The sequence below is a fragment of the Zonotrichia albicollis genome, chromosome 8 (assembly GCF_047830755.1).
Source record: "Zonotrichia albicollis isolate bZonAlb1 chromosome 8, bZonAlb1.hap1, whole genome shotgun sequence".
Lineage (NCBI taxonomy): Eukaryota > Metazoa > Chordata > Aves > Passeriformes > Passerellidae > Zonotrichia > Zonotrichia albicollis.
Window position 1 is genome coordinate 16,604,409 of NC_133826.1, and position 26,166 is coordinate 16,630,574.

Here is a 26,166-nt window from a genome sequence, read left to right on the forward strand (position 1 = left end):
GACATCAATTATTAATAAATTGATATATACTTTATTATGCACAAGAGACTAAGATGACATGACACTGTGGTTATCAAAACTGTACAATTACGCATTTCCACAAGGCTCTGAAATACTGAATGCAATATGAAATACAAACTGGGTGTTCAGACTGGCCACAGGTTTTAGGGAGTAAATTTCTCCCATTCTTTGATTTGGCATTTGCATCTAAAAGAAATATACTTATTTATTCAAAGGTGAGAATATTGTGTTTGGAACTGTCAGGACAGGGCAGCGAAGATCTGGTAACGCTGTGAACATCCTGATGAATGACAAACAACAACAGGGTACAACAGGCACCTCACATGAAGGGCTGCCAGCACAACCAACAGTACAGTCTTCTTGTGAAGCATGAGGTAGATATACATAACAGACAGAACATACAGGAGAGGAATGGTTAGGAAAGAGCAGGGGGAAGGTTACAATCATCAGCATCTACAGACATTTTGCAAAATCCATTTTCATGTGGCAAATGCTACAAAAATAGCCTAACACAGAAAGATCTGATCTCTTGAATCACAAATGTAGAAATGTCCAAAACCAAATAAAGTAAAAGGTTAGAGTTAGTGATTAGACAACACATGACAGAACAAGCAGTCTGCTTGGGAGTTTAAGTATCCTAATAGCTTTAACAGGCACAAGGTGTCCATTTGAAGCCCAGTCCTCCCAATCTTACATAAGAAGTTCCTTCGCAGTTGATTCCATCATGCTGAAATTAACACTGACTCCATCCATGCAAACCCCTGCTGGGACAGCAGAGTCTCCCTGGCCTCCAGGCCCCACAGGGCTCTGCCAGGTGAGCCCAGCGTGGTGAAACCCTCAGGGCAGAGGTGGCAATCAGCACCTCACACCACCCACAGAGACGGGCAGTGCTGACTAATGGCTGCTGTAAAACCAGAGCTGTGCCAGGCTCTGAGCTGAGGGCAGCTTAGCAGCTGCTGCAAAGTACTGCACACTTCTGTTATAAAGTTATTCACTAGGAATGTTTGGGTTTGGTTCTCTCTCTTTATTGAAGCAGAAATGACTCTTCCATCTGCTAAGCAATCATGTGCCATTTTGGTAAACTCCAACAGACAATTAACTCAGTTCTATTAAAACCGCTGAATTAAATAGCTGAGTATACCACATTCAGTTAATTCAAACTGAATTTCACACACAAGTTAACAAATCAAATCTTTGACCTTTATATATTTTTGGTTTATCCAATGGTATATATAAATCTGTAAATTATTCTAAAATTAGATTAAAGTTTTGATAAAAAGACTGATAATGCAGCATGTTTCTCTCAAAAATATACAATTATCTATTTTACACAGAATTTTTCAACCTGTCCATCCCAACAACCAAATCTAATACTTCCTATGATAAACTACTTAATAAAATATCTGGGGAAGGAAAGGGTTAAAATGGGGAAAGGAATTTACAAAATATGTAAATTTCACAGTAATTGAAATTAAACATTTCATATAGAGTAACTTACATTTATCTAAACATTTAAATATATCTTTATACAGAAATTTAATGTAGTAAAATATAGCTATGATTGAAGTTAAAGACTCTAGTCTTCTTTGAAGACATCTTTAAAGACTTTACACATAGAATATGCTTTAACAATACATTCTGCTGAAGGTTAGGCAAAGCGCTTTCTTTTCAACCACACAGGCAGCACATTCATCCTCCCCACGGCTCGGAGCAGAGCCACCCTGCACACCCTTCTGCAGGGGTAACCACAATTTAATGGCACCCTGTCCCCATCACCAGGCCTGCAGCATCAAATATCTTTGTATGTGTGACACCGAGACCAGCCCTGGTTCAGAGTCCAGCACGTGCTTCCAATAGTGAGGACAAGGTGGGCAGTTACCCACTTGCAGAGGGGTTTGCAGGATTGGTAACAGATTTGATTTAAAGTGAGTAACACTCTGCCTGATCCTGGCATTTAAATCTTTGCATATGTTGCACTTGGACTATCCTGGCATCAGCAAGGCACAAGTGTAGAATCAGTAAGAAATCTGCAGCTCAGACTTCAGAGCAGACTATCACTCGAGTGTAATGAAGTCCCTTCCTCTCTTGCAGAGCACAGGTAACCTTCATTACAACTAATGAAAGTTATTCATCTCATTCTTAGAGGAAACCCATGCCCTCTCTTCCTCAAAGAAGGATCAGTAGAACACATTACAAAGTGGCAAGAAACAGTCAAACAATTACATGTTAAAAGTGTCTTTTTCTGCTTTTCATTTTGCATCAATTTGAAGGTGAAGATAAGGCAATGACACTAAAAATAGTGACAATTAGTACCCTTCTTCCATTTCCATATTCTGATACTACTTTGGGACTATCCAATCATAGCATTCATACAACAGTTTGACACAACTGCACAACTATTTTCAGAGAATAGCAAACAACAGGCACTATTGTACATTCCTTGTGCCCTCAAACCCATGTCTTATTTCAAAGAGAATTTAGGCTAGCTAAAAGATTAGAACCAAATCAACTTTTTTAGCTCATCTATCTACCGTTATAAACTGAAAAGACAGTTTTTATTTTTTAATAGATATCTATTTATGGATTATATGTTTATGTATAGAAGGAATGCTGTGCTAATTTCCAATTGGTAAAGTGGTTAGGCTGTGTATACCTTGATATAGATCTATTTGCATAAAGACATTGCCATTAAAGGTACACACCCATCTATGTTAGTGCATAAGACCATTCTTTGTTTTAATGTTTGTGTGTGCCTGTTTTTGGTATAGCAGATCAAAAAATCTCTTATACAAGAGCTTTGGCCCATAAAACAAGAGAGGGAATGTTAGAGTGTGCTCTTTTCCAATTACTAAATCAATGATTATAATAACAAAAATACCTGGAACAAACCTGAAGCTGCAAACACAACAGGAAAGCAAATGAGATGCTGTAGCTGTAAGCTGAAAAAACAAAGATTATTCAAAAGAGGCTAAATGTAGCTGAATAATAAAATGTTATTTACCAAGGAGATCTGACATTGATGCTTTCTTGCTCAAAAAAAGAGAAATCCTTTGACCTAAGTTCACCTTTGTTCTTATCTTATGTAGTGATAGGACAAGGAGTAATGGCTTTAAACTGAAATAGGGAGGTTTAGATTAAATGTTAGGAAAAAACTCTTTACTGTGAGGGTGGTGAGGACCTGAACAGGTTGCCCAGAGAAGTTGTGGATATCCCATCTCTAGAAGTATTCAAAGGCACATTGGATGGGGCTTGAGCAACCTGGTCTAGTGGAAAGTGTCCCTGCCCAGGGCAGAGGGTTGGAACTAGATGATCTTTAAGGTCCCTTCCAACCCAAACCATTCTGTGATTCTATGACTGAATTCCCTTAATGAATACCTTGTGTCAATGATAAGGTTCAGGGAAAGGAAAAAATCATATAGACAAAGCAGCATTTTTCCAAACTGGCATAGATTTCACATTGAGGGCCCACAGACCCCTAGAACAGGTTGCAGTACTGTAAAATTAGTAGCTTTGTCACATGTAGCATAACATGCTAACAAGATCCAACAGGCTGTGTTCACTCATGCATTGTGTGCTCATTTACACACTCACACACACAGTGGCTTCCCCAAAAGAAAATCAGTCTTTTTTTTTCCCCCCATAGAAAAATCCCTCCTCATTTTTTCCAGAAGCAACCAAACGGATCCTTTCAACGTTCAGAAGCTGCTGTCCGATGTCCCCACAGTCCTGTGCTGCTCCCTGGCTGTGTCCCCGGGTTAGGTGGCACTGCTGCTGGAGCAGGGGGTGCTCTGTGTGCTGCCAATGCTGTGGGCTGCACTGCTGTTCTCGGAGGCTGGTGGCGATGTAGGGACCTGCTGTCTTCCCGCTGTCTCCCCTGAGGGACAGGCAAGAGAAAAAGTGGGGTCAGGAGAAGGGAAACTGAAAATGTTCTCATAGAAAACAACAACCCATTTCTTCCCAGTCCTCCTCTTCTGGTGGTTTGTTTTCCTATGCAATTAACATATTGGGTAACAGACCTTAATTGGAGTATCTCTGAAAATGTTACCAGATTTTGGCACCTCAGCATGGCTGTGCACATGGGGAAAATAACAGCGCTGTTTCCTTGAGCATTTTACAAGCAGTGATGGAAACTGCCAAGATCAACACTGTCTATCTTCTGTTGTCAGCTGTCACTCAAGATGGATCCTATTACACAACTCAGACACTTTACAGCTTTGCTGTTTCCAGGAAAAAGGCCAGGAAATGTAGGCTTTAGTTTTAATGCCAGTTTATAGAGCGGCATATTTACTAAAAGTGTAGCTTAAAACAATCTTCTTCCATCAGTGGATACCACATATCCTGAGACATAGCCAGTTTTCTTCATGTAGAAAAACAACAGGCTATCCTGAAAGCTTGACTTGATTTACTCCTAACACAACATGCAGGAAGTTTTCCTATAGTTACACAGTATGTGCAGCACTTAGAACCTGTAGTGAGAGCATGTCTCAACAACCCCTTCGCTATTTATATTGCCAAGTCAAGCACTTGGAGTCTCCTCACACTGTTCTGCACCTGTGGCTGGGATTGAAAGGAAAAATCCAGCTGTCAACTGAGCACGAAAGTAATAATTATGCCATGTAATGCCTCAAAGATCATAATAAGGCCACATAGGAAACCATAACTGTGGCATTTTTAAAGTTACAGTGCTCAAGTCTGTAACCTTAGCAATATTACAAAATAGTCTCTTCAAAACAGATGGCAAGACTTAAGTTTATATAATGTGCACTGTAGCTGCCCCCTCCCTTGAGCTCATCTCCAGCAAGCAAACCTGTGATCTCAGTGCAGCAACAGTCACACTGCTGCTGCCTGAGCTGCAGACCTGCTGTGGCAGCCAGAACCAGCACAGCTGCTTTCCCAGAAAAGCAGCAAGACGGAAATGATTTGTGGAATCATGGGCAGAGCAATTAGGAAAAGTCAGAGGCTAGTACATCTCCTGCCTCATGAGCTTATGGTGACACAGCTCTCCTGCTCCACATTATCCTATGTTATCCAGAACCTGATGCCATGGGTCAGGTCTGCACACTCCAATTTTTCTTCCATGTTCAGGATTTGGTAGAGATCCCACTTCCCAGTGACTGCTTCAGTGACAGGCTGAAGGCTGGAGGCCCCGCCTGCATCCAGAGGGTTACAGAGCAAGGACGAGCCAGCTTCCTCCCACAGGAGCTGCTCTGGCACATCCCCATGCCCTTGTGCTGCTGCCCAGCTGCCAGAGCCCAACTTCTCGGAAGGGCTGCAGAGGAAATGCGCCTTTAACGCTTTGTGTCTCAGGCCACAAAATATCCTCCTGCAGGCTGCTCAGTACTCAGAGGTGCTGCAAACAAACAAGGGAGGCCTGAGGATTTCTCACAGCAGAGGTTGCAAGTACTCTGTGCAATGGAGCCCAGCAGATGTGCTGCTAGCTCAAGCCACAGCCACAGCTGAAGTGCACTTAAAGCCCCACAACACACAGCTTTCCTTACACCCCACTGGTTTAGGAATGGGGAGGAAAGAAGGGGCAGCACAGAAAAAAACCAACAAATTAAACTACTAAACCACACTGCTCAGCAGGCCAAATAAACTTTTAAAAAGATGTGAAGATCTTGTTTTTAAATTCAGCATTCTGTCCAGCATTTTACTCTAGTGAGCAGATTTTGAATCTGTTTTTCCCAGTGTAAGAAATAACTATTGTAGCTCATACACGAGCCGCGGATTTCTGCTCACAGGCAGCAGGTCAGAATCTTACCCCAGTCATCTGCAAAAAAAACAAGTTTCAGCTTTAACTTGCTTTGGAAGTGGCTTCACAACCCCCCAGAATAAACAGCATCAAATCAAAGTATGTGTCATCGTGCTGCACAGGCTTTCATAAGCCTTGTTTGGATGTTTCTTCCCCTCCCGACTTGCTCCCTTCTCCTCCCGTTGTTTGTGTACATGTTTTCCTTCCTTTTGTACTACAGGATATATTTATAAAAGCAGCGATAAGCAAACTCCCTTTCATTAAAACTAAACAAGAGACAAGCATCAGGAGGCAGCGAGGGGGCCGCAGAAGCCGCTCGGGAGGGCGGCAGAGGAGGGGCGGCCGCGGGGCTCCCCCGGCAGGGCCCCCGGCCCCCGCCTCCCCTGCAGCTCTGCTGTCACCCGTTCTACAACCACATGGTTACACAGCTTTGGGCAGCCCCAGCGCATCAACACAATCTGTATGCATTTAAACATAATTCATTTATAAGCCAAACACATGCTGGTTTTATGTTATGGTAAAGCGAAAGCGCAGTGCCACGGTCCCCAGCAAACCCAATGGCTCGCTCTCTTCTCCTGGCTCCTCTGGAAAGTGTCCTAGGAGGCACCCTCCCTTCTGTCTGGCTTGGAAGGCCCCTTCCTTCCACTGCAATGGCCTCTGCAGCACCTCATTTCTAGGGCACATCAGCAGCTCTGATGCACCACAACCATTCCTTGAACAATAACAAATTCTCTCTCAATGTTCTCAAGAAAAAAGAAAATCCAAATCAGAGTGATGTTATGAACACACAGCCTAGCAACTACATCTGGACTTGCTGATTTTTCCTGCATTTTATTTCCTCAACACCTAGCTAAACCATAGCAAAGCTTTTTTTAAAAGAGTATTCAAGAAAAGGACGTAAAGAAATGTAAACAATCATTGAAGAAGCATTCTCTATCTGTCTTTTTCGTGTAAACAGCTTCATGTATCTCATGTTACTGAACCAAAACTGCTCAGAATGGGCACATCTCATCTATTGACAGTAAACAAGCTTTTACCCATCTGAACACGACAACACGCACTTTATTATTCACTCTTAGGAAAGCTGCCAGTTGTACTCCCTGTCCAGGAAGTCTGAATGTTTGCTTTTCTATCTCCATTTGCCAAATATAATTGGTTGCTATGTCAGTTTACTTTAAATCAGATCTCATAAAAAAGGGAGAGAAGTGGGGGAGGAGGGACACTTTTAACTTCTCAGATTTTGGAACACTTTATCCTCTTAATTTGCAGCACAGCCCGAAGAAGGGAAGCGCACTTCCTCAGAGAAGGCAGGGTCGGATGTTTTCTGTAACACACTTTACAAGGTTTAATGGTCACATTAACTAATCAGGCTTGTGCCTATCTCTCCTAAACACACTCAGTGAATCCACTAAGACATGTATTACATTTATACATATTTATATGGTTAAATTATGAAGAGTATCTGCATTCATGCACACTGCAAAACTTCTGCTTCTTTACAAGGCCCCTAAATAAATGAGGTCAATTGTGGCAAATGTCTGGTATTTCCCTTAGTTCTTCGGTGCTCTCCAGGCAGCACCAACACCTTTTGTGCCCTTTAACTGACTAGAGAAAGGATCAAAAATACTGAGTCTTTTTGCAGACAAGTCAGCTAAAACTCCTCCTCTGTTGTTCTGATATTAGCTTTCCCTCTCTCTTCTTTTACTACCTGTGTATCATAGGACATCTCTACTCTATGTCAAATTGCTTCAGAAAATCTAGAATTTTCTAAAGCACAGCTGTGATGCTTTGGCAGAAATTTTTCATTATTGAAATTAGCAAAAGCCCTACATGACAACACAACAATCCTTGCTCAATATCTGGAGATGAAATTCTACCTATTTTGTGGTTCCTTTCTGCTATGACCTGCTTGAGGTTTTACTGCTAATGGCCTATCAAGACAAACAAAAGAGCTCATTCACATAGCACCTTCTTTGTTAGCAGCAGAGACACACTAATAAAATTGTATCAGCAAATCTTACTACTAGCAAAAACGTGGCCTTTTGCTGCATTGCACATAGCACTACAGCAACAAAAAAAACTTATTTCACACATCTAAGCTGCCATTCTCTACCAGCAGTAGCTTTTATCTGTGCTCTGAGTATCAGCAAAAGAGAGCTCTAGAATGAACTCATGTTTTCCAACCTTTTGTCTAAACCATATATTGGAAACTCAGTACTGCTCACAACAAAAGATGCAATTTCAGAACACGATTCAGCAATGCATAAATTCTCTAATGGCAAAAGACAGCCACTTTGTAGATAAAATTTGGATTATCTTTTTTTCTTCCCCTCCTCAAGTCAACAAAAGCCTGCAGCGAGCTCTGAAATGTTTCCACTGCAGCTGGATTATCTTGTCTGCCACAGCAGTTGGCCTCTAAGAGGCTGTGCCTGCCAGAACCTCTGCTGCCTTTGCTGCAAGTTATGCTTTGTAAATACAAGACGCTATGCACAGAAAAATTATGTGCACAGGAACATAGGTGCACTTTCACAATCCTTTGAAAACCTGAACCAGAAAACCTCCTAGATAATTTTTATCATTTCTGTGATTCTCTAATCCGGTGAGTGACAGTGTCCCCTTTCTTTCCTATATTCATTTACTACTTTTTGTGTGACCTTTTTCTCCACTTATTTTCATCTCTCAAGCACAATGCCAGAGCAGCTGCCCTCTCCACTACTTGTATGTGGTCACCATGACTGATGTCCTTCACTAATATAATTCTTTCAATGGGATTGCTCCAAGTTCTACTGTTGTTGAAGGATTTATCTTGTTGGCTTCCCACTGTTCCTTGACTACTGACACACAACGTGTCTATAGATGGTTCTGTGTGTGAATACAGATTGAACTGCAACAAATGCAGCAGCAAAAGGTATTAATTTAACAATTAGTTATTTTTTTTTTGTTAATAAAGGTTACTGATATGGGAATTACTTAACTTCCCACTTACTCACTGAAATAGCACTTACTTTTCTTCCACAATGTTTCAGTACTTATATGAGACAGAATTATACAATTTATACATATTATCACAAACTTTAAATTTTCCATGTTTGCTTAAGTTCCAAACAAGTTTCATACACAGCTGATGCACTGAGAAATATTAAACTGCTTATACAAAAATTGTTGCACTGCCAACTGGAAAAAATGCCATAGTTTTTATTTCCAAATTAACATAAGCTTCTAGGTCATAATATTTACAGAAGCTGTGACCCAACAGGGCCAGAATTCTCACTCCTAAATAGCTTCCAAGAGGTTTCAGATGCAAGAAAAAAAAACCCTGCAGTGGGCTACAGGCAAATTTCAGTGCTCTAAAGCTGCACAGGCTTGGAGTAATTGACCTCACATTTTTCCCACCTCCCAGATCTTGATAGGGTCTCAGGAGGTCAAAAGTGGAAGTAGCTGGGAGCCCAGAATACTCTAAGGATCCTGAGATACCCCATAACCCACAAGCAGCCAAGGTCACATGCTGGAAATCAAGGCTCCACCAGTGTCCACTCCTTGCCTGGGTCATGCAACAGAAAGCTCCCCAAATGCCCTCTTCATTCAATACAGTATTACATTTTTGATAATTTAGTTTAGCATGGGAAAAAATTCTGAGACACTGGAAAATTATCTGTTATTAAAGGCTGCACTAATTCAGACACATTCCTAAGTATTTGGTTGCACACAATTAAGATTACATGTGACTTCTAGCAATTGAAAACAGTAGTTGAAGAATTGAGTAAATAATTGTGGCAAAATTCCAATCAAGGCCCAAGAAAAATTTTCAAGTCTAGTTATACTCAGAATATATCTGTTCAGATAAAGCATTCTCTTAACCATTTGGCCCATGTCTTGTACACATCAGCTTAATGTAATAACTGTAAAAAAATTAATTCCAAAGTAGTATGGGAACCAAAAGGGATCCATTAACTGAAATATTACATAAATTCGAAATACAGGGATGTTACTAATGATGACACACAAGCCAGGAATACTCAGTTTTACTCATGTCCCAGGTGAGTTTCCAAGACTTGTGTTTAAAATTATTTAAGGAAATTTTAAACTGTAACACGTAACATCTCCCTTTAGGGAAGGGCGGGTATCATTGGGCTGGTGTGCAATAGAGGCTGATGGGAGGAGCTGCTGGAAGCTCCTGAGTAAGGAGAGAGAGCAAGGCGGTGAAAGAGGCCGGGATGAGCCGTGCTGGCTCCCTCCCGTGTGGGGCCGCCGTACCTGTGCGCGAGTAGATGAACCAGAGCGCTCCGGTCAGCAGGGCTCCGATGACGAACGCAGCAAAGGCGATGCCCACCACGGTCAGCGTGTCCAGCCCGTACAGCACCGCTGCTCAGGGAAACACACACACAGGCACTGCTCATTTCACAGGCACAAATCCCACAGAAAGTCACCCCCACGCTTGCATGGAAGAGCTTCTTGAAATTTCATCGTTAACTAAGCACCGCTTTGAGAAACAGACTGGCAGATTTGCATCAAGGAAATTAAAGTGATGCTTTCAGAGTGGCTTCAGTCCAACCAACTTTTCCACATCACAAACTAAAACTCCAGCTCAGCACACCCAAGTCTGGAAAATGTTGCAAAAATGAAGCATTTTTGGTTGGCTGTTAATAACTTGCTTTCAATTAAGTATTCATTTATCTTTAAATGGCTTTTAAAGATAAATCTTTTAAAAAGGCTGAAATGTTTGGCAAAAATGTTTTTCATTTAAATGGCTTAACATTCAGACAAACTTTCCCCTACATCTCCTCAAGTTCAGTCTGAAATCTAGGTGGAGAACGGAACTGCTGTTAAGAGGAAAGAGATGCCAGCAAAAAGTCAGCGAAAACATAAATAGAAACAATTGTTTTTCACATTTGGCAACGCTTTCAATAACTGAAATTAATTCCAGATCACAAAAATAGAAGCACACACACACGTAAATCACTTTCTAGGGGAGAGGCCCTTTTGTAGGACCATTTCAAGGGTAACAGCATTTAGTTCCTGGAGGTATTGTCCTCCAGTGTTAATCATCCAAACAGAAACATTTTTGGCCTCTGTTTTTTTATTTTTTATAATTAGAAATACTAAAAAATTCAATAATAATTCTGCAATCTTTTAGGGAAATTTCTTCTTAAAAAACTGATTTCTAGTTTTAGCATTTTTAATATTTCCCAGCGCAGAAAATTGCTTAGTCTAAGGAATAACATTTTACTGACTATGCTAGCCAGGAAATGAGCTGACTGGATCTTAGTAGGATCCTTCAGTGGAATTTTCAGTTCTCAGGACTCAACCAACACCCTCACTTTACACATCCTGCATCCAGCAGATGCCCCTAAGGACATCCCTGATCCTCTTTTGACAAAAGGCTTCTCCAGCAGCTCCTGTTGGCAAGGGCCTTCAGGACCCATTTCTGGGTACTTGTGACCTGGTTTGCATATACAACACCTGACAGATACTGTCTTAGAAGGTTTTTCTTTATTTATTTTTATGAGACTGTTTCTGGTTCCTTTGGCTACTTCTAGTCATTGAAATGCAAACACAAAAGACTATACTCAACAGTTTTTTCCACCAGGCACCAGTCAGCGTCCTCTCCTCTTAGGAGGAAACAGAGTGGAGAGAAGAAAGTTGCATGGAGAAGTGGAAGAAGCATAATTGCTCACCACCTTTGCTATTTTGAACAAGTTTAGTCTTGAAGACACAGGGACAGGAGCAGAAGAAAAACGTTCTTTACACTGCTCTTTAAATCTCCCTTTTCTCCATTCATTCTTGCTTTTGGCTACACATCATCTGCACCTTCCTGTTTATTTTCTTCTAGTGCTGCTTCTGTCCTCTTCTGGGTCACTAATGAACCCTGATTCATTCACTACACCAAGATAACATGGAAACCAAAGCAATGAATCCATATCAAGGCAGTGATCTCACGTAAGCATGGCCTGTACGTGCTGGTGCTGGAGCACGTGGGGCTGTGGTGCAGGTCAGGAGTGAGGCCCAAACAGGACACAGGCAGGGCACAGAAGCTCTGAGGGATGGCATTGCTGCTCTAACTCTGCTCTTGGGAAGCAGGGGCCTCAGCAGAGGGGGCAGATAACACACACACCAACTCATCAACTTGCTAGGGCTGAGACTCTCAGTGGTGTTTCCCCAAACCTGATTTTCACATACGCAAAAGGTCACAGTCCTCCCCTGAACACGGATGGGAACCTCTCAATCAACAGTACAGCTAGAATTCTGTTCTGTCACTGAATTAAACATGCACACACAGAGAAAGATTGAAGAGAATTTTCTTAATTTATCTAATGGTTTATAGACAAAATTTTAAAGATGAAAAGAGATTGTTTTAAGAGTTACTTACGTGGCTGTCTCACGTTTGGCTTTGGAAGGGACGGATCTAATTTAAAACAAAGAAAATGCACAAAACATCAATCAGAGAGTTCCACATGCAGCCTGCAAACTATGCAGGTTCTGATCTGACAGATCATTAACTGTAATTTTTACAAACCATGAATTTCAAGAAAAGCAGACCAAATTCAGTAATCTCACTCATCTCAGAAAAATTCTTTTCATAAATTAATTATTCCTCAAGGGACTCTATCTACAGTATAGTTCATGCACTGTATATTTTGCTGGCAAATACACTGCAACCTTTCCCAAATCAGATGTCATCAGGCATGACCCACAGTAACTCTGGTTACCCCTCTGTGGAACTCTTAAAATTCACAGATTGTGAAGGAACAAAGACTGTGTTAAGGTGATTACATTCATCTGACCACTCACTAATCATGACATACCAGCACTGAATCACACACTCACACAAAAGCACACACTCATTGAAGAATAGTGAGTTTTATAGCACAATACATACTGCTTTGTCCAAATTGCATGAATATGTGTTGATTCACCCATTTTCCTGAGTCCTACATAGTATTCAGTCTTGGAAGTTCTAAGTTGTGTGGGTTTGGTGGTTTTTTTGTTTTGTTTTGTTTTTGTTGTTGTTTGTTTGCTTTTCCTTTTTGTTGTTTTTTTCGGGGGGGAAGTTAAAAAATTTGTATATAAGAAATAGAAGTTCATAGGTATTGTTCAAAGATCAAAGATATTATTTTAGGCAAGAATATCAAATATCATCATCCTAGTGATAAAGATATCACCCCATAACAGAAAGAGACAAATGTTTAAAAAAATGAAGAATTTCCCCTCCTTTTTCTTAACTGCCCTCTCTTATCTTTCTCCAAGAATGCCACTTCAAGCAGAAGAGCTAGAGATTCTGGCTTCAGACCCAGGGACCTGTTTGGTTAGCTGCAGCTTGATTCTGGATTGCCCAGCAACTCAGGGATTTAGTTTATATTCTGGCATATGTGAGTGTGATCAGTGTAACAGATGTAGAAGGATTTGATAAGACTGTATTTCAGTACTTGGTTTTGTATCTTCAGCAACTGGAAAAAATAGTTTAATTCATTTCAATGCAAACATAACAGCCCAAGAATACTGAAAATATATATATATATTCATTTATTTAAAGTGTTCTTAAATAAGACTATGCTTCTAACTTCTAAAACCCAGATGGCAGCACCAAACTTCCAGCAATATCCTTTAGACCATTAGGCCCTGAGAGACATGTGCCTACAAAAAGCATTTTATGCTTAAACTATGTTATTGTGCCTTGTTCTAACACATGAGTATCTCTTGCAGATCCCTTTTGGCAGATGGTCCAAAACAGGGTGAACAGTAGTAGGAAAGAGGTGAGGACATAGAGGGTGTGTAGGGTAGTATATGCACAAATAATCTGGAAAGTTATCAAGTGCTCATAACAGCAAAAATACAACTGAATGTAAGATCTGCAAGGAAGGCCAGACTGAAACTGTAAAGTACAAACATGGGTAAGGGCACTGTCAGATTGTCCAAACACTCCACTGGCATATCCCAAGTGCCAAGAAAATGCCTTCTGAACTGAGGGGAAAATGAATTTTCCATGCTATTTCTATCACTGGCCTCTCCACAGAGAAAATGAAATCAGCTAATGATAAGCTGTGTAGCCCATTATCAATTCTCTTCAGACATCCAGTTCTTAAATGTATTTTATTGTGATTTGCTCAGAGCAACTCAGTGAGAATCACTGAAGTCTACAAAACCCATCTAATTTAAAAACAGGGGCTGCCAGCCTTTAGAATTATCAACATTTTCTATACCTTTGTAGGATAGAGGCACTTGTTAATTATCCTTTTGACCTTCTTTCTATGACCTGTCTGGTTTTGTGTAGAAATAATAATCTAAAGTTTCCACACTTAGCAAAAATCTGAACAACACTGGTAGATTATTTCGACAGAACATGTATTTCCTACCATATAAATGGCCATCCATGTGCCTTTCATGGGAGTGGGACAGAGCATGGGGAAATGCAGGAATGCAAAGGGAATGTATGTGGCATGGAGTTAGGTTTTAATCACCTCCATTGAGATCAACTGCAAATTTTCATTCAGATATAGCATTGTGATTTCTAATACAGGCAATGGCAGTTATAAGCTTGTCTGAATAAAAAAATCACCTTTGCAATGACCAGTTTGTTCAGACTTTTGCAATGTCAAGCCCATGACTTTCACGTGTGGCTTGATAAGGAGAACCAGGGGCAGTACCTCACATAGAGTGGTTTGAAATAGTAAAAGCTGGTTCTGTTTACATCAAAGAAAATTTACCTCTGTGAGGTAAATTCTCCTGTTCAATAATGTGATATAATTTCTTCTCCAAATCTTATGTTCATGTACTGGCCAACAATGGCATTTGGCTTTAAGAAAGGGGTTTTGATTCACTGCAGAACTGCATACCAACAAAGCTACATTGTTCATGTGCCACTTGGTATTTTGTCTGAAAGCTGGGATATGCTGGGAGGATTTCCACCAAGAGTCCTACAATTATACCAAATCACCCACAATGCAACAAAATACTCTATCACACTGTTGTCCTGTAAGTAATCTTTATAAATTTAGCTTGTCTTTGCACACTGAGACCTTGTGCCTCTGACAAAGACAACATTCTGAGCGGAGCCTGAGATGGGAGCTGTGCACAATGCTCCACACATCATAAGGACAAGAGAGCTGAAGTACGAGTCTGTTTAGTGAAAGACGAATTTCACTTGCAGGATTTACTCATTCCCAATAGAAAATCTACTGAAATAATATGAGAGCTGAGCAAAATGGGAGTCCAAAATCAGGCCCAAAGTATAGTTTTAATGGTAACAGCAACAGATCAAATACTTGACTTTAAGTCATACTGGATTTGGTCTGTATTAACAATTTTGTTAAAACCTTCCAAACTAAATATGAGCTGAATTGCAGAGTTAGACAGAAACAGTTGTTGTCTATGTCCCTTAGCAATGCTGTATTTGAACTTTAAATTGTTCAAAGACTAACAGCATGCACTGTAAAACAGAGATTAAATGACTCCTGATCACCACCCTTTTGATGCTCCCTGAAAAGCATTCCAGAGGTCAAACAGCCTTTGGACACCACTGGAAGATTTTGATGTGTATGGGAAGCCGCTGAAACTTCTTATGAAACGTCAATGCAAATACAAAAAGAAAAGATAAATGAACATATTTTCTTCCAGGACGGCATCAAAACATGACTGATGCTCTTGTCAGAGTGATCTACTAAGAAAAACTTATTAATTAAATGAAACGGAGAACAGTTCTTACTTCTCATCACTCACAGGGCATATTCTTAAACTAGAATAAGGTCCCATCATGCTGTTTGGCATTATCTCATAGTGCCAAACTTCAGCCTCTCCAACTCCTTCAGTCAGTTACTAACCACACTTTTTTTTTTTTTTGCCAAGAGAGATTACATAATCAAACAAGTCCCACTAAAGTAGAGCCCCTTTGTGCATACTATCCTTTGCTCTTCATAGTTCAAGAATGTAGTGAGTCTCCAGGGGCCACCTCTTTGCCTTACAAACTTCTCAGGCTTTAAGATCCTCAATACTTTGTGATTCTATTGTTATTATTCATAAATTGATATTTACAAGCACAATAAATAAAGGACACAGCAGGGAGCACAAGACTGCCTTTGATCTCTGGGCAGCAAGAAATTGCTCCAAATGCTACTGCTACATTCATACTTCCAAAACCCATGTTATTCTGTACTACTTTGAGTATTCCTCTCTCAATGCTCAGCAAACCCACACGTCCAGAAAACAGTAACATGATTAAAAAATGGCTGTGACTTGGCCTGATGACTGCTGCCAGGGAAATGTCCTAACAAGTAACATCTTACAGACACAGCACCAGCACAAGGTTATACAGTGTCACATGCTCCCTCATTTCAAGTGACTCTATGTTACACAATATTCTATATATATATAGCATTATTAAACAGGTCAAGCTCATTTTTATACCTTCTTGTTTTCCTTCATGTGTTATTACAACAAGGGGCTTGGTGAAGGTTTTCTTGTTGTGCATCATGGCCAGGATCATATCCACGTTGAGAGAAGTGCAAGCTTCATCAGGAGGAATGCACTGGAGTGCAAAGAACAGAGGTCAGAGTCACCCATCTGCCAGTGGCACAGCTGCCTCATAACCAGCTTACCCTACACAATTTACCAAAAAATGAGAACCTCCAAACAACCTTATCTTTTGTAGCAATCAGATTACAGTATTATCTAATATGGTGCATGTCTTTGGAAATTAAAGCTTACATTGCGTGTGCTTTGGATATGCATTGAAAAGATAAACTTGAACCACTTGTGCAATAAAAAGCAATTTCTATTTGTAGCCACCTAAAGAAATTTAAGCAGCAACTGCACATTATGTAGTCAAAATGCACAGTATAATAACTCTTATCTACTAAAACTCTGAGCCTAGAGATATCATGTTCATTAGACAATTCCATAGAAAGCTATTTATTATCTTCAGAGTTCAGATGAAGAAATACACTGTTTTTATCTAAATCAGGAGTTATGATAAATTACATTAATTACTGACCTTTGGAAGTCCTTGAGTATCTTTGTCTTTATTTGTACACAAAGTCAGCTCGCAGTGAAGAAAGAGCAGTGAGATGTTGAACATTGGTTTGAACACAAAGCTAAATCTTTTTCTGTCCTTCTGTGCATGTGGTATTGGAAAATTCTTTTTCTCAATACTGTAGAATTTAACAGATTCATCTTTAGGACAAATGTTTTCTATAATGGTATAGTCAGACATTCTATCTGGATTTGAAAACGGGGAAACAAAGCACGTTTGAATAGCAAAGCCCAACGATCTGTCAGCTTTAGTCACAGACACCTGCATTAAAGAAAGAGACAGTAAGATCTCAGAAATGACATTTTTAGTTCACATTTCATTAATATTTTCAACAATTTTTTAAGCAGTTTTCCAGTGCCATTTCCAATCTGAAGTATTTTGAAGGCTAAATGTTAAGGATAAACTGTCAAACCGAGAGACAGAAAATCTGTGGTTTCAAAACCAGCAGCTGTTTAATAGCATAACCATGCATAAATACAGCAATCCCTTATCTTTCTGAAAGCAGATGAACCCCCCCCAGATAAGACACACAGTAATGTCTGTGTCTGCCACCTGAGATGGCACTGCCTCCCTTAGACACACAGGCTATAACAGACCTGTATGGAAATCAATCACTAATTCTATGGTTTTGTATCTGTTCAAAATTATAATGAAAATAGGAAAAAAAAAAAAAAAGGCAACAGACACAACAAAGAATCCACCCCCAGCCAAGAGAGGAATGCAAAGGCAGAGAGGAGGTCATGGTCTGATGTGTGGGTGGCATTCCTGGGCTGGAGGGGGTGAGGGAGCCTCCTAAAAAGCCGTCATTTCTTGTGAAAGGATCCTTTTAGCTTATTGTAAGTTTGAAATTCATATTCTTTTATGAAAAATAATTAAGACTGAAAGCCTCCAGTGCCCTGATGTTGCTCAGCTGGATTGGAATGCAGACAATAAATGCTACAGAATAATTCAAAGGAGAAAATAAATGGAATTTGTAACAAATGAGGCATGTTGCTCTTAATAAACAACAGAAGCATTTATCCAACCATTAACACTGCCCAATGAAACAGTTCCACAAGAAATCTTCTTAAAAGAAATGTGCCTTATATGCATATTTAATCCATATGTGCTGCATGTATCTTTAAGGAAGAGCCTGCCAAATTGTGTGGTCTGTGCAGTAATTTCTGGACGCTACGAGTTTTGCTGTGAATAAAAGAATTTCTCCTTTTTTCTCTCCCTTATGTGAGCAGCAATCAAATTAGAGATGAAGGAATGTGCTGAAGCATCTAAGCAAGAAAGATTATCTTCTAAAAAGAACAGAAATAAAGATGGATGAACAAAAGTCAGCCACAGATACTGACAGGAAACAAGCCGATGGTATAAACTAATTAAGAAATAGATTATGGAAAGTAGGACAGGCATACTACAGTAATTTAAATAAAAAGATTAATGATATCTCAAGGAAAGAAAAGAAACACAGGAGGAAGATGGAAGATCAAAATATGGTAAGAAAACGACAGCAGAGAAGAAAGAATAAAATTCCAGAATCCAAAAGATTCAAACAAAAAACCCCTTACCAAACAAGGACAACGGAGATATAGAATTTTTACCAAATACGTATTTATCAAAACCCAAAAATATTTTTCTCAGTAACAAATGCAAAAGAGAAACAAAAAAGAGGGAAAAACCCCCAGAGTCATCTTAAAAAATGGAGTCACTGAAGTTCAAAACTGATATGTTTTCCACTGTGCAAGAAAGAAAAACAGAATAAAAAGGCTTTTGCCAGGCAAGGTGATGAAGAAATCAGAACATCTGTCTGAATAAACAGCTCCAGCAGGCTCAGAGTCAGGGGGATTCATCCCAGATCAGTGAAGGAAGTGGATGGTTTTAAGTGTTTGTTATAAAAATATTCTTAACTGAGTGTAACAGACTTTATTTTTGCTTTAGCTGTCTTAAGTACTTTGCACTGGGTGGAGAAAAAATAAATGAGAAAGGACACTGTAATGAAGAAAACTGCACCAAATGGATCACTGTGCTTATCATGTGCAACATGGGTTCCCAAAGAACTGACTTGGGCAAGAGAAACACAGCACAGCACTGCTGCTTTTTCCTGTTCTTACAACCCCATAGCTCACACCTTATGATTTACTTGCCTAGAAACTGGCAATACTTCTTCATTGCCAAAGCTACATTTATTAATGTCTACCACTATTTGAAAATCCAAAATTCTGTTCACATAGCTATCTTTAAAAATACTGACTGTAGTGGTGTGAAATTCCACACCAATTCCACAGATTTCATAAGCAACTCAGCAACACACGGAAATATTGTGCAAAATGTACCTGAAGTCAAAGCTGTTGATTTTGTTTCAGTGTTATTTACTGAAATCTGCTAGATCTCTTAGGTGGCAGCACTCAAAAGCATTATAACTGATGTTTTTAAGCAGACTGGAGAGAGACCACAATTTGTATTGACTGTGTAACCTGAGAACACTAGCATATGAAAGACACACATTTGTAATAATTTTTTACATGTCTACTACATCTTTCAGACAAGGTTCAGACACACACAATAAAATGAACCCATCAGGACATGCCAGTTCAGAGCACAAGTTCAGAAACCATCTTAAAGTTCGGTATGGAAAAGCAGATTTAGGAAAAATCATCAAACTACCTTGTAAGTTAAATTCATCCATTTTGCAAGATCCTTTGGATTTTTTACCCAAAGTATTGTCCTACTTCTTATCCCTCAGTTTCTGTTCTCTGCAGGCATCAGAGAGGCCTGAACCAGCTGCCCAACAAAACCTTTCAACTGACAAGAACAGATCTGGCTCAGTTGCACAGCCTTGCAAAACCCTTCTGCTAATTTGAAGACGTTTTCAGTCTGTTACCTCTACATATACTGGCCCATTCTTGGCAACAGAGAAGAGTCCTTGGGAGGGAGCAAGGAATAAATCTGTTTTGTACAGATCCATGTTGAAGGTCACATTGGTGATGTGTGGTTCAGGAGGCCAGAAAATGCCTCTGTCATCCTCTGGCTGGTGCAGTGTGCAATTAAACTAAAATGAGACAAAAACACAGTAACATCACGAGTCAGGGGTGGTAGGACACATTTCTTATGTACAATATAGGCCCACCCACGCTACACCTACTTAGTGCAAATCTTCAACACGGTCATGAGAAACAGTAGTGAGAAGAAATGTGTTTTAAAGACAAATAAATTTCTAGACAATTAAAGTAATTCATGTGAAAGGCCTATTACAGTAGGTATTTGTTCATCATCAGGTGCAAAACCGAGGGTAACATACCGCTATTTCAGGCCAGCTTGAGAAAGGCACCTCTCCCTCATCAGCATCCCCTGGAAATCCATTATCACCTGATTCCATGTCCTCATCTTCTAAGCCACTGCCTTCAGCTGGTGCTGACAGCTGAATGACAATCTGCACAGAGAGGGATTGCAAACAAATTAGATTAGGTGATAACCCAGCACTCTCACACTTGTTATTTTCTGCTCTCTTCAGAACAATGCAAAGGCCACAAGAAGAGCACCAGCTAAGAAAATGGTGAAAGCATGTCTTGAACAGCCTTGTGCTGAGTATGTAGGATATGCAGCTTATAATTAAAGAATGCCTGAGTTTTTTTCCAGATTTCAGAGCCAGTCAAGAAGGACACCATTCTGGGTGTTGGTGTCTGAATGAGCAGCCCAGCATTTCCATTCTATTTCTAGTATTTCTGTAGCCAACACTGAAAAAAGAAATGGCTTTCTAAAGTGATATTTTGCTACCAGCAGTTCTCCTTAGTGTACTCATTAAAAAAACCCACTAAAAATGTTAGGGTCGCTACAGGATTTTCTCTTCTGTCATCAGCAATTTTTTTTCAGACATGTACACCCAAAACCATAATATTACTGCCTCATTTTCTTCCAATTTTTTCACTGAATTATCTCTTTTTTTTAATCATCCTTTTCATATGTCTTCATTTCTTCACCTGGAAATTTATAGTTTTGTTTTCCAGTGTTCTGCATTTTGCCTCTTTAAGCTTGCAGCTTCTCAGCTAGTTTCTTCCCTCTCAGGATTTCAACTTTGTTTCCTTAGACTTAGAGCAATTGCTAAAAAATGACATAAGCACACCCTTTTACACTCCACTGCAGGGTGTCTGCATTTTAGGAGAAACGCTCCCAAATTCTGAACAATCCCATACCTCATTGGGAGTTCAAGTGTATAGCCAGTACCATTAAAAGACATGATGGAGAAAGGAGAGGAGGTAAATAACCACTTTACTTTGGGCCATAACAGAATACAGGGACCATGAGAGTACTTAACTCTAGACCCGTGCTCTTCTGTCGTTTGCTGAAAATTCTATCTTGGTTTGGGACTGTTTCTAAAGTTAGGTGCTACTGACTCCCCAGCATAGAACAGTTGTAACCAGGCAGGGTCAGATCAGATTGCCCGAGCTGTGTTTGGGTTGGACCACAGGCTTTCCATCATTTGCCAAAGTTATTTCTATGTACTGGAAAGCTCAGCGAGAGAAACGTGTCATTACTTTTGAACCCAGAATATCTGCACTCTACTCTGGCTCATAAGCTGAGCCAATCTGGAAGCAGTTGATTACAACCTAACTGGGCTCCTTTGCATCACCACTCATCTACAAGTACTCAAGAGTCCCTTCATTATGTATAGCAACTGCTAAAAAAAATTTAAATTCAAATTGTAAGAGAAAAGCATGCAAAAATAATGTCGTTGCCTCACATTTTAAAAGCCTTTTTTCACACACAATTTTAGAAGAAAGACTTCACTTAATTCAGGGTATGGATTTAAAGGTTGTGCTCTGTGCAATTACAAAACTTCACTCCTGTTTCTCTTTACAGCAATGTATTACTGTTTATGTATGGATGATCAAAGCTGCACAGGGAGCACCAGTGCAACTTCTCCCAGACTGGTACAGATGGTCCCCAAAGGGCAGCCGTGTTGTAAAATGTATTTAACTCCAACTCCTCTGTTTTCCTTTGGGATACTATCTGACCACTGGAGCATACTGAATGTGCAGCCTTCCTACCTTCTTGAATACAGGGACTGTGGCTGCAACTGAGCTAAGCAGGAGCGATCAGGATGCCTCCCTTTTGCCAAGACTAAAGCTAACTGCAGTGGCTTCCCTGTACTACTGCGATGTGCAGTACAGAAGGTGGATGCTCCTTGTGAGTACTCACAGAGTTAAAATAGACAATCTTGTTGAAGATGTATGCTGTCCGAGTGCCGCACTTGTTGAGCGAGGACTCCAGGATGAAGTGGGTGCCGTTCGTGCTGGCTTTGCAGGAGTGGTCCAGCAGCGAGAGCTCGGTGCGGGCGTGGCCGCCGGCCTGGAACAAAGGAGCTTTGTCAGGGTGAGCAGCGCTGGGCTCCTCTGAATGCGGCTCAGCACTGCCGGGCTGCTGCAAGGCAAGCTCATTGTGCTTGGGCACTCCCAAAATGCTCGTACACATGGCACACAAGGAATAAATGTAACATGGAAAAAAGGGAAACAACAGGTTCATTATTAATCTGCTGATTAATAATGCTGACTCTGTTTGTACTGAAACGAGCTAAAATGCCGTTTCAGGCTCTTTTCCACAATACAAATGGACACAAGCAACCTATCATGGTAGATGGTAAAGTCAGATCTTTACATCTGTTTAGGTCTCACACTGCTGCCAAAAGCAGCTTCTTTGGAAATTAAAAACTCAGACTAATGGTTGAGTACAGTAATTTTTGAAAACCAACCATGCACACCTTCAATCAGAAATCCCTCTAAAAACCACCAGATTGATGGGAAGAAAAAACACTATCCTGAGTTATGGCAAAGAAGAATCACAGTACAGTTTCCTCACCAAACTATTTTGGGGGGGGTTGTGTGGTGATAGCTATAGGACTTCGAATGCTTATTTTTTCAATCAAAATGCAAATAAAATGGGCTGTCCAAAAAAGCCTCCCCAGTTCTGAGAATAAGATATCACACCAACCTGTAAAGAATCTTTTTCTACAGCTACTGTCATAACTTTGTCATCACACTTTATTGACAGGGCCATATCAGCACTGCCCTGAACTTCTTCAGGTTCTTTATGTTTTGAGAGGGAATGCCCGAAGTCATGATTGATTAATGTATCTACTGAATGCCTGGATGGGAAGATTTCTTCTCCCACTGTGTCATGTCTTCCTCTGTTAATGTGAAATGGAAAAGTCAGGCCATCAGTATTCTTTGGAGCTGGCAGTGGGTTAGCACCCAGCAATTCTGTCAGCTCTGGAGGAAGGGAATGGTCTTCTTCATCATTCATCTCTTCTAAAAAAAAAAAAAACCAAAACCAAATAAATCCACATTAGTTTGTTAGATATTTTTCCTAAAAAGTATCCTGAACTAATAATTTTCATACAAGAAATATTATCCATAAAGGGAGCTCCTAAAGCCATTTAAAGCAGCATCTTTGCACTTGTCAGGTAGGCAGTCACAACTCCTACAACTAAGAGTTTAGTTGTTACTGAGGCATCTAATCTTGGTGTACTTAGTCCCTGTCAGAAACCTCTCTCACCAAGAGCAGAAAATAAACTTTTGAAGAGTGGACCTATTATATGTAAAAGATCCAGCAAGATAATAGAAACATCACATTCATCAAATATACTGTTTTGGTACTGCTCAAAGAGCCTAAGTGCAAATCATTAGGTGAAATTCTTCCACTACCTGACCCATCAGAAATTCAGTCACTACTGTTGTGAAACTACTTATATAACCAGAATGAAGCTAAATAAGAGTTAACTTTAGAGTGAGTAAATGAGGAAACTGTATCTCAGCTTATACATGTGACTGCTGAGGACAGAGCCCATGAGAGTGCAATTGATAACATGAATGTGAACATAAGCTTTATCAAAATTGTAATCCAATATTTTTAGTGGTTGAAACTCAGAATTAGTGAAAAAACAGATGCTACTCTGCTAGCTTCAATGGACACACATCAGCAATTACTTTGGCCAAATACCCATTCCTTTTTCAATAGTTGTATTGATTCTGTTTGCTCAGACTTTTTTGGTAAGCCACTCATGTCTGTAAACAGTTTCAATGTTTATTTAATCATCTCAAGGAAACACTATGCTCATACTTTCGGAAAAAACACACTAAAAGAAAAATCAAAGCTGGATTTATCAACTAGCAAGATATCCAGTTGCTGACATCTATTTCAGTGAACACTGGGTACACCATCAGCTATGAAGTCTTGGGCATTGGATAAACTAGAAACATTTAATTCCACCAAATTTCAGGAAATATCACAACTTTGCCTGGACTTCTCTAATCAAAAAGCCACAGATTATTACTTGCAACCATCATTCATAGATATTACCAGCATTCCTGATGACAAGCAGTAAAAGAAGTGCAACAGCCAAAACCAAAGCTTCAAAACTGAGGAAACACCATTTAAGTAATTGTATTCCTAAAACCACAAGATATGCTTTTTCTATATGCTAAAAGTTCATCTTCAAACTTACCTATATCTTCAAGTTGCAGATGAAATCTGTTAGCAACAGGTGCTTTTGTGTAGGAAATAACTGGACTGTAATTATGCTCATAAGCCCACTTGATCAAACTCTCATGTGATGAGGGAAGGTCAGGTATTACTGATTTACTCATAGTCATGGATCGTTCTGTTTCTTTTCCAAAACCAATACTATTTGATGTCTGTAAATAAAGAAAAACTTGGTTTTTTATTTACCACTTAAGGATAATTACAGTGGAATAGTGACACAGATTGAACCTTGATCTTTTATTCTGTTTTAATCTACTAAGTAACAGCAAACTGAGGACACCTGGGAAATAAAGCAAACCCTGCCACCTTAAGCACATAACAGCTGCACAGATGGAAAAGAACTCCCTGCTTCCTCTCAGCCTCTGCCTGGAGTACAGTAAATCAAGGCAATCAGAAACTGTTCATCCCTAACCGAGACAGGGACATATTTACAGCCTTTTGTATAAGGCCATACTTGCTTCAAAACTGATCTGAAATTACTCCTGAACTCAAGATGACAAATGAATTTGCAAATGTCTCTTAATTTCTTGGATGAGAGCATTACTTAAGTTGGATAAAGGAAAACCTTTGTTCAAATGAGCATTACTGAAAAAGGCAAAAAGCATGCTCATGGAGCTGATAGCAGCTAATGCTGTAAGTCAGCTGGCACCAAGGACAGGCTGTGGCTGAAATGAGCTTCACCCTAGAAATGCTGTGTGCCTTCTCCAAAGTAGAGTTTGTTCAACACAATTGAATTAAACACTCAACAGAGCACTAAGTGAGAGCATGCACATTTATGCATGGCCAGACTACATAAAAAACAACGTTTACTTTCTGTAAATGAAGAGATTTTAAAATTAATTAACAATACAAATTTTACACAAATACATCAATACAGCAAACTCATAAATGCACATGCTGACCTTATGAATGACATGCTAAATTATTAAATAAATAAATGAGCCACACAACCACTCAATTTTCATTTTCCTGTAATGTTTTGTAAAATTTCAAATTTTTTTGTCCAAACAGGCAAGTCAAAGGAATACAACAAGTATCTCTCACTGTTAGAGAGGCAGGTTGAAAATATTCACTCGTATTACACAAACATGGGTTCAGCAGCTTGGTATCTTTAACATGTATTCATTCACACCAAAGCTAAATACATATACATTTATTCTTACAGTCACAGCATTACTGTGATCACTGTAACAATCACATCAATGGCTGCAGAACAAGCTGAACATAGATGCAGCAGCAAAGGCACCATGACCCACTTTTCAGCCATTCCTGCAATGTGATTGAAATGCACTTTCTAATGCAGCTGATACCATGGAATGTTCCATGGTATCAAACAAACACTTTCATTCCCATGCTTAATTACCTTCTCCATCATATAGACTGCATCTTCTTTTCATCCCCACTGGTTTTTCCTCAATGAGAACAAATCTTAAATCTTTCACTCTGGAACACCAGAAGATTGACTAGAGAGATCTCTCTCAGTGCTCCTATGGACATGCTACACAGGTCAGAGGGCTCAGCTGTACTTCCCTACCTGACATCAAAGTGAATTATTGAACTAAGAAGTGAATAAAGCATGCAGAGAGCCCTGATAGAATGGCATAGTGTACCTTTAGCTCCCTCCCTCATTTTTTCCTAAGGACCCAGTTCTGCAGCCTTTAAACACTTGGGGCTTCACAACTGAAGTTAAAGATAACTGAGTACAGAGCACCTGGTTTGAGGATACTGTTACCAGAGCAGTTATCAATGCTCAGCAAAGGTCACTGAAGATAAGAAGAAAAATGGAGCAACAGGTATCCTAATTTTAGTGCCTCATGACTCTTTGGGATCAACTAATCTTTGATTT

General features: G+C 39.8%; 1 protein-coding gene across 1 annotated transcript in view; it reads right to left on the reverse strand.

The window, feature by feature from the left end:
- Positions 1-8: 8 nt before the first annotated feature.
- TGFBR3 (transforming growth factor beta receptor 3) overlaps positions 9-26,166 on the reverse strand; it is a 108,889-nt gene continuing 82,731 nt past the window's right edge. The window contains exons 8-17 of the mRNA XM_074546093.1: positions 24,283-24,472; positions 22,770-23,086; positions 21,981-22,130; positions 20,083-20,214; positions 19,666-19,833; positions 16,758-17,057; positions 16,172-16,292; positions 12,141-12,176; positions 10,028-10,135; positions 9-3,895 (exon numbers count right to left, since the gene is read on the reverse strand). Coding sequence (XP_074402194.1) covers positions 3,777-3,895; positions 10,028-10,135; positions 12,141-12,176; positions 16,172-16,292; positions 16,758-17,057; positions 19,666-19,833; positions 20,083-20,214; positions 21,981-22,130; positions 22,770-23,086; positions 24,283-24,472 — 1,641 coding nt within the window. The 3' untranslated portion in view covers positions 9-3,776. The remainder of the gene's footprint in view (positions 3,896-10,027; positions 10,136-12,140; positions 12,177-16,171; positions 16,293-16,757; positions 17,058-19,665; positions 19,834-20,082; positions 20,215-21,980; positions 22,131-22,769; positions 23,087-24,282; positions 24,473-26,166) is intronic.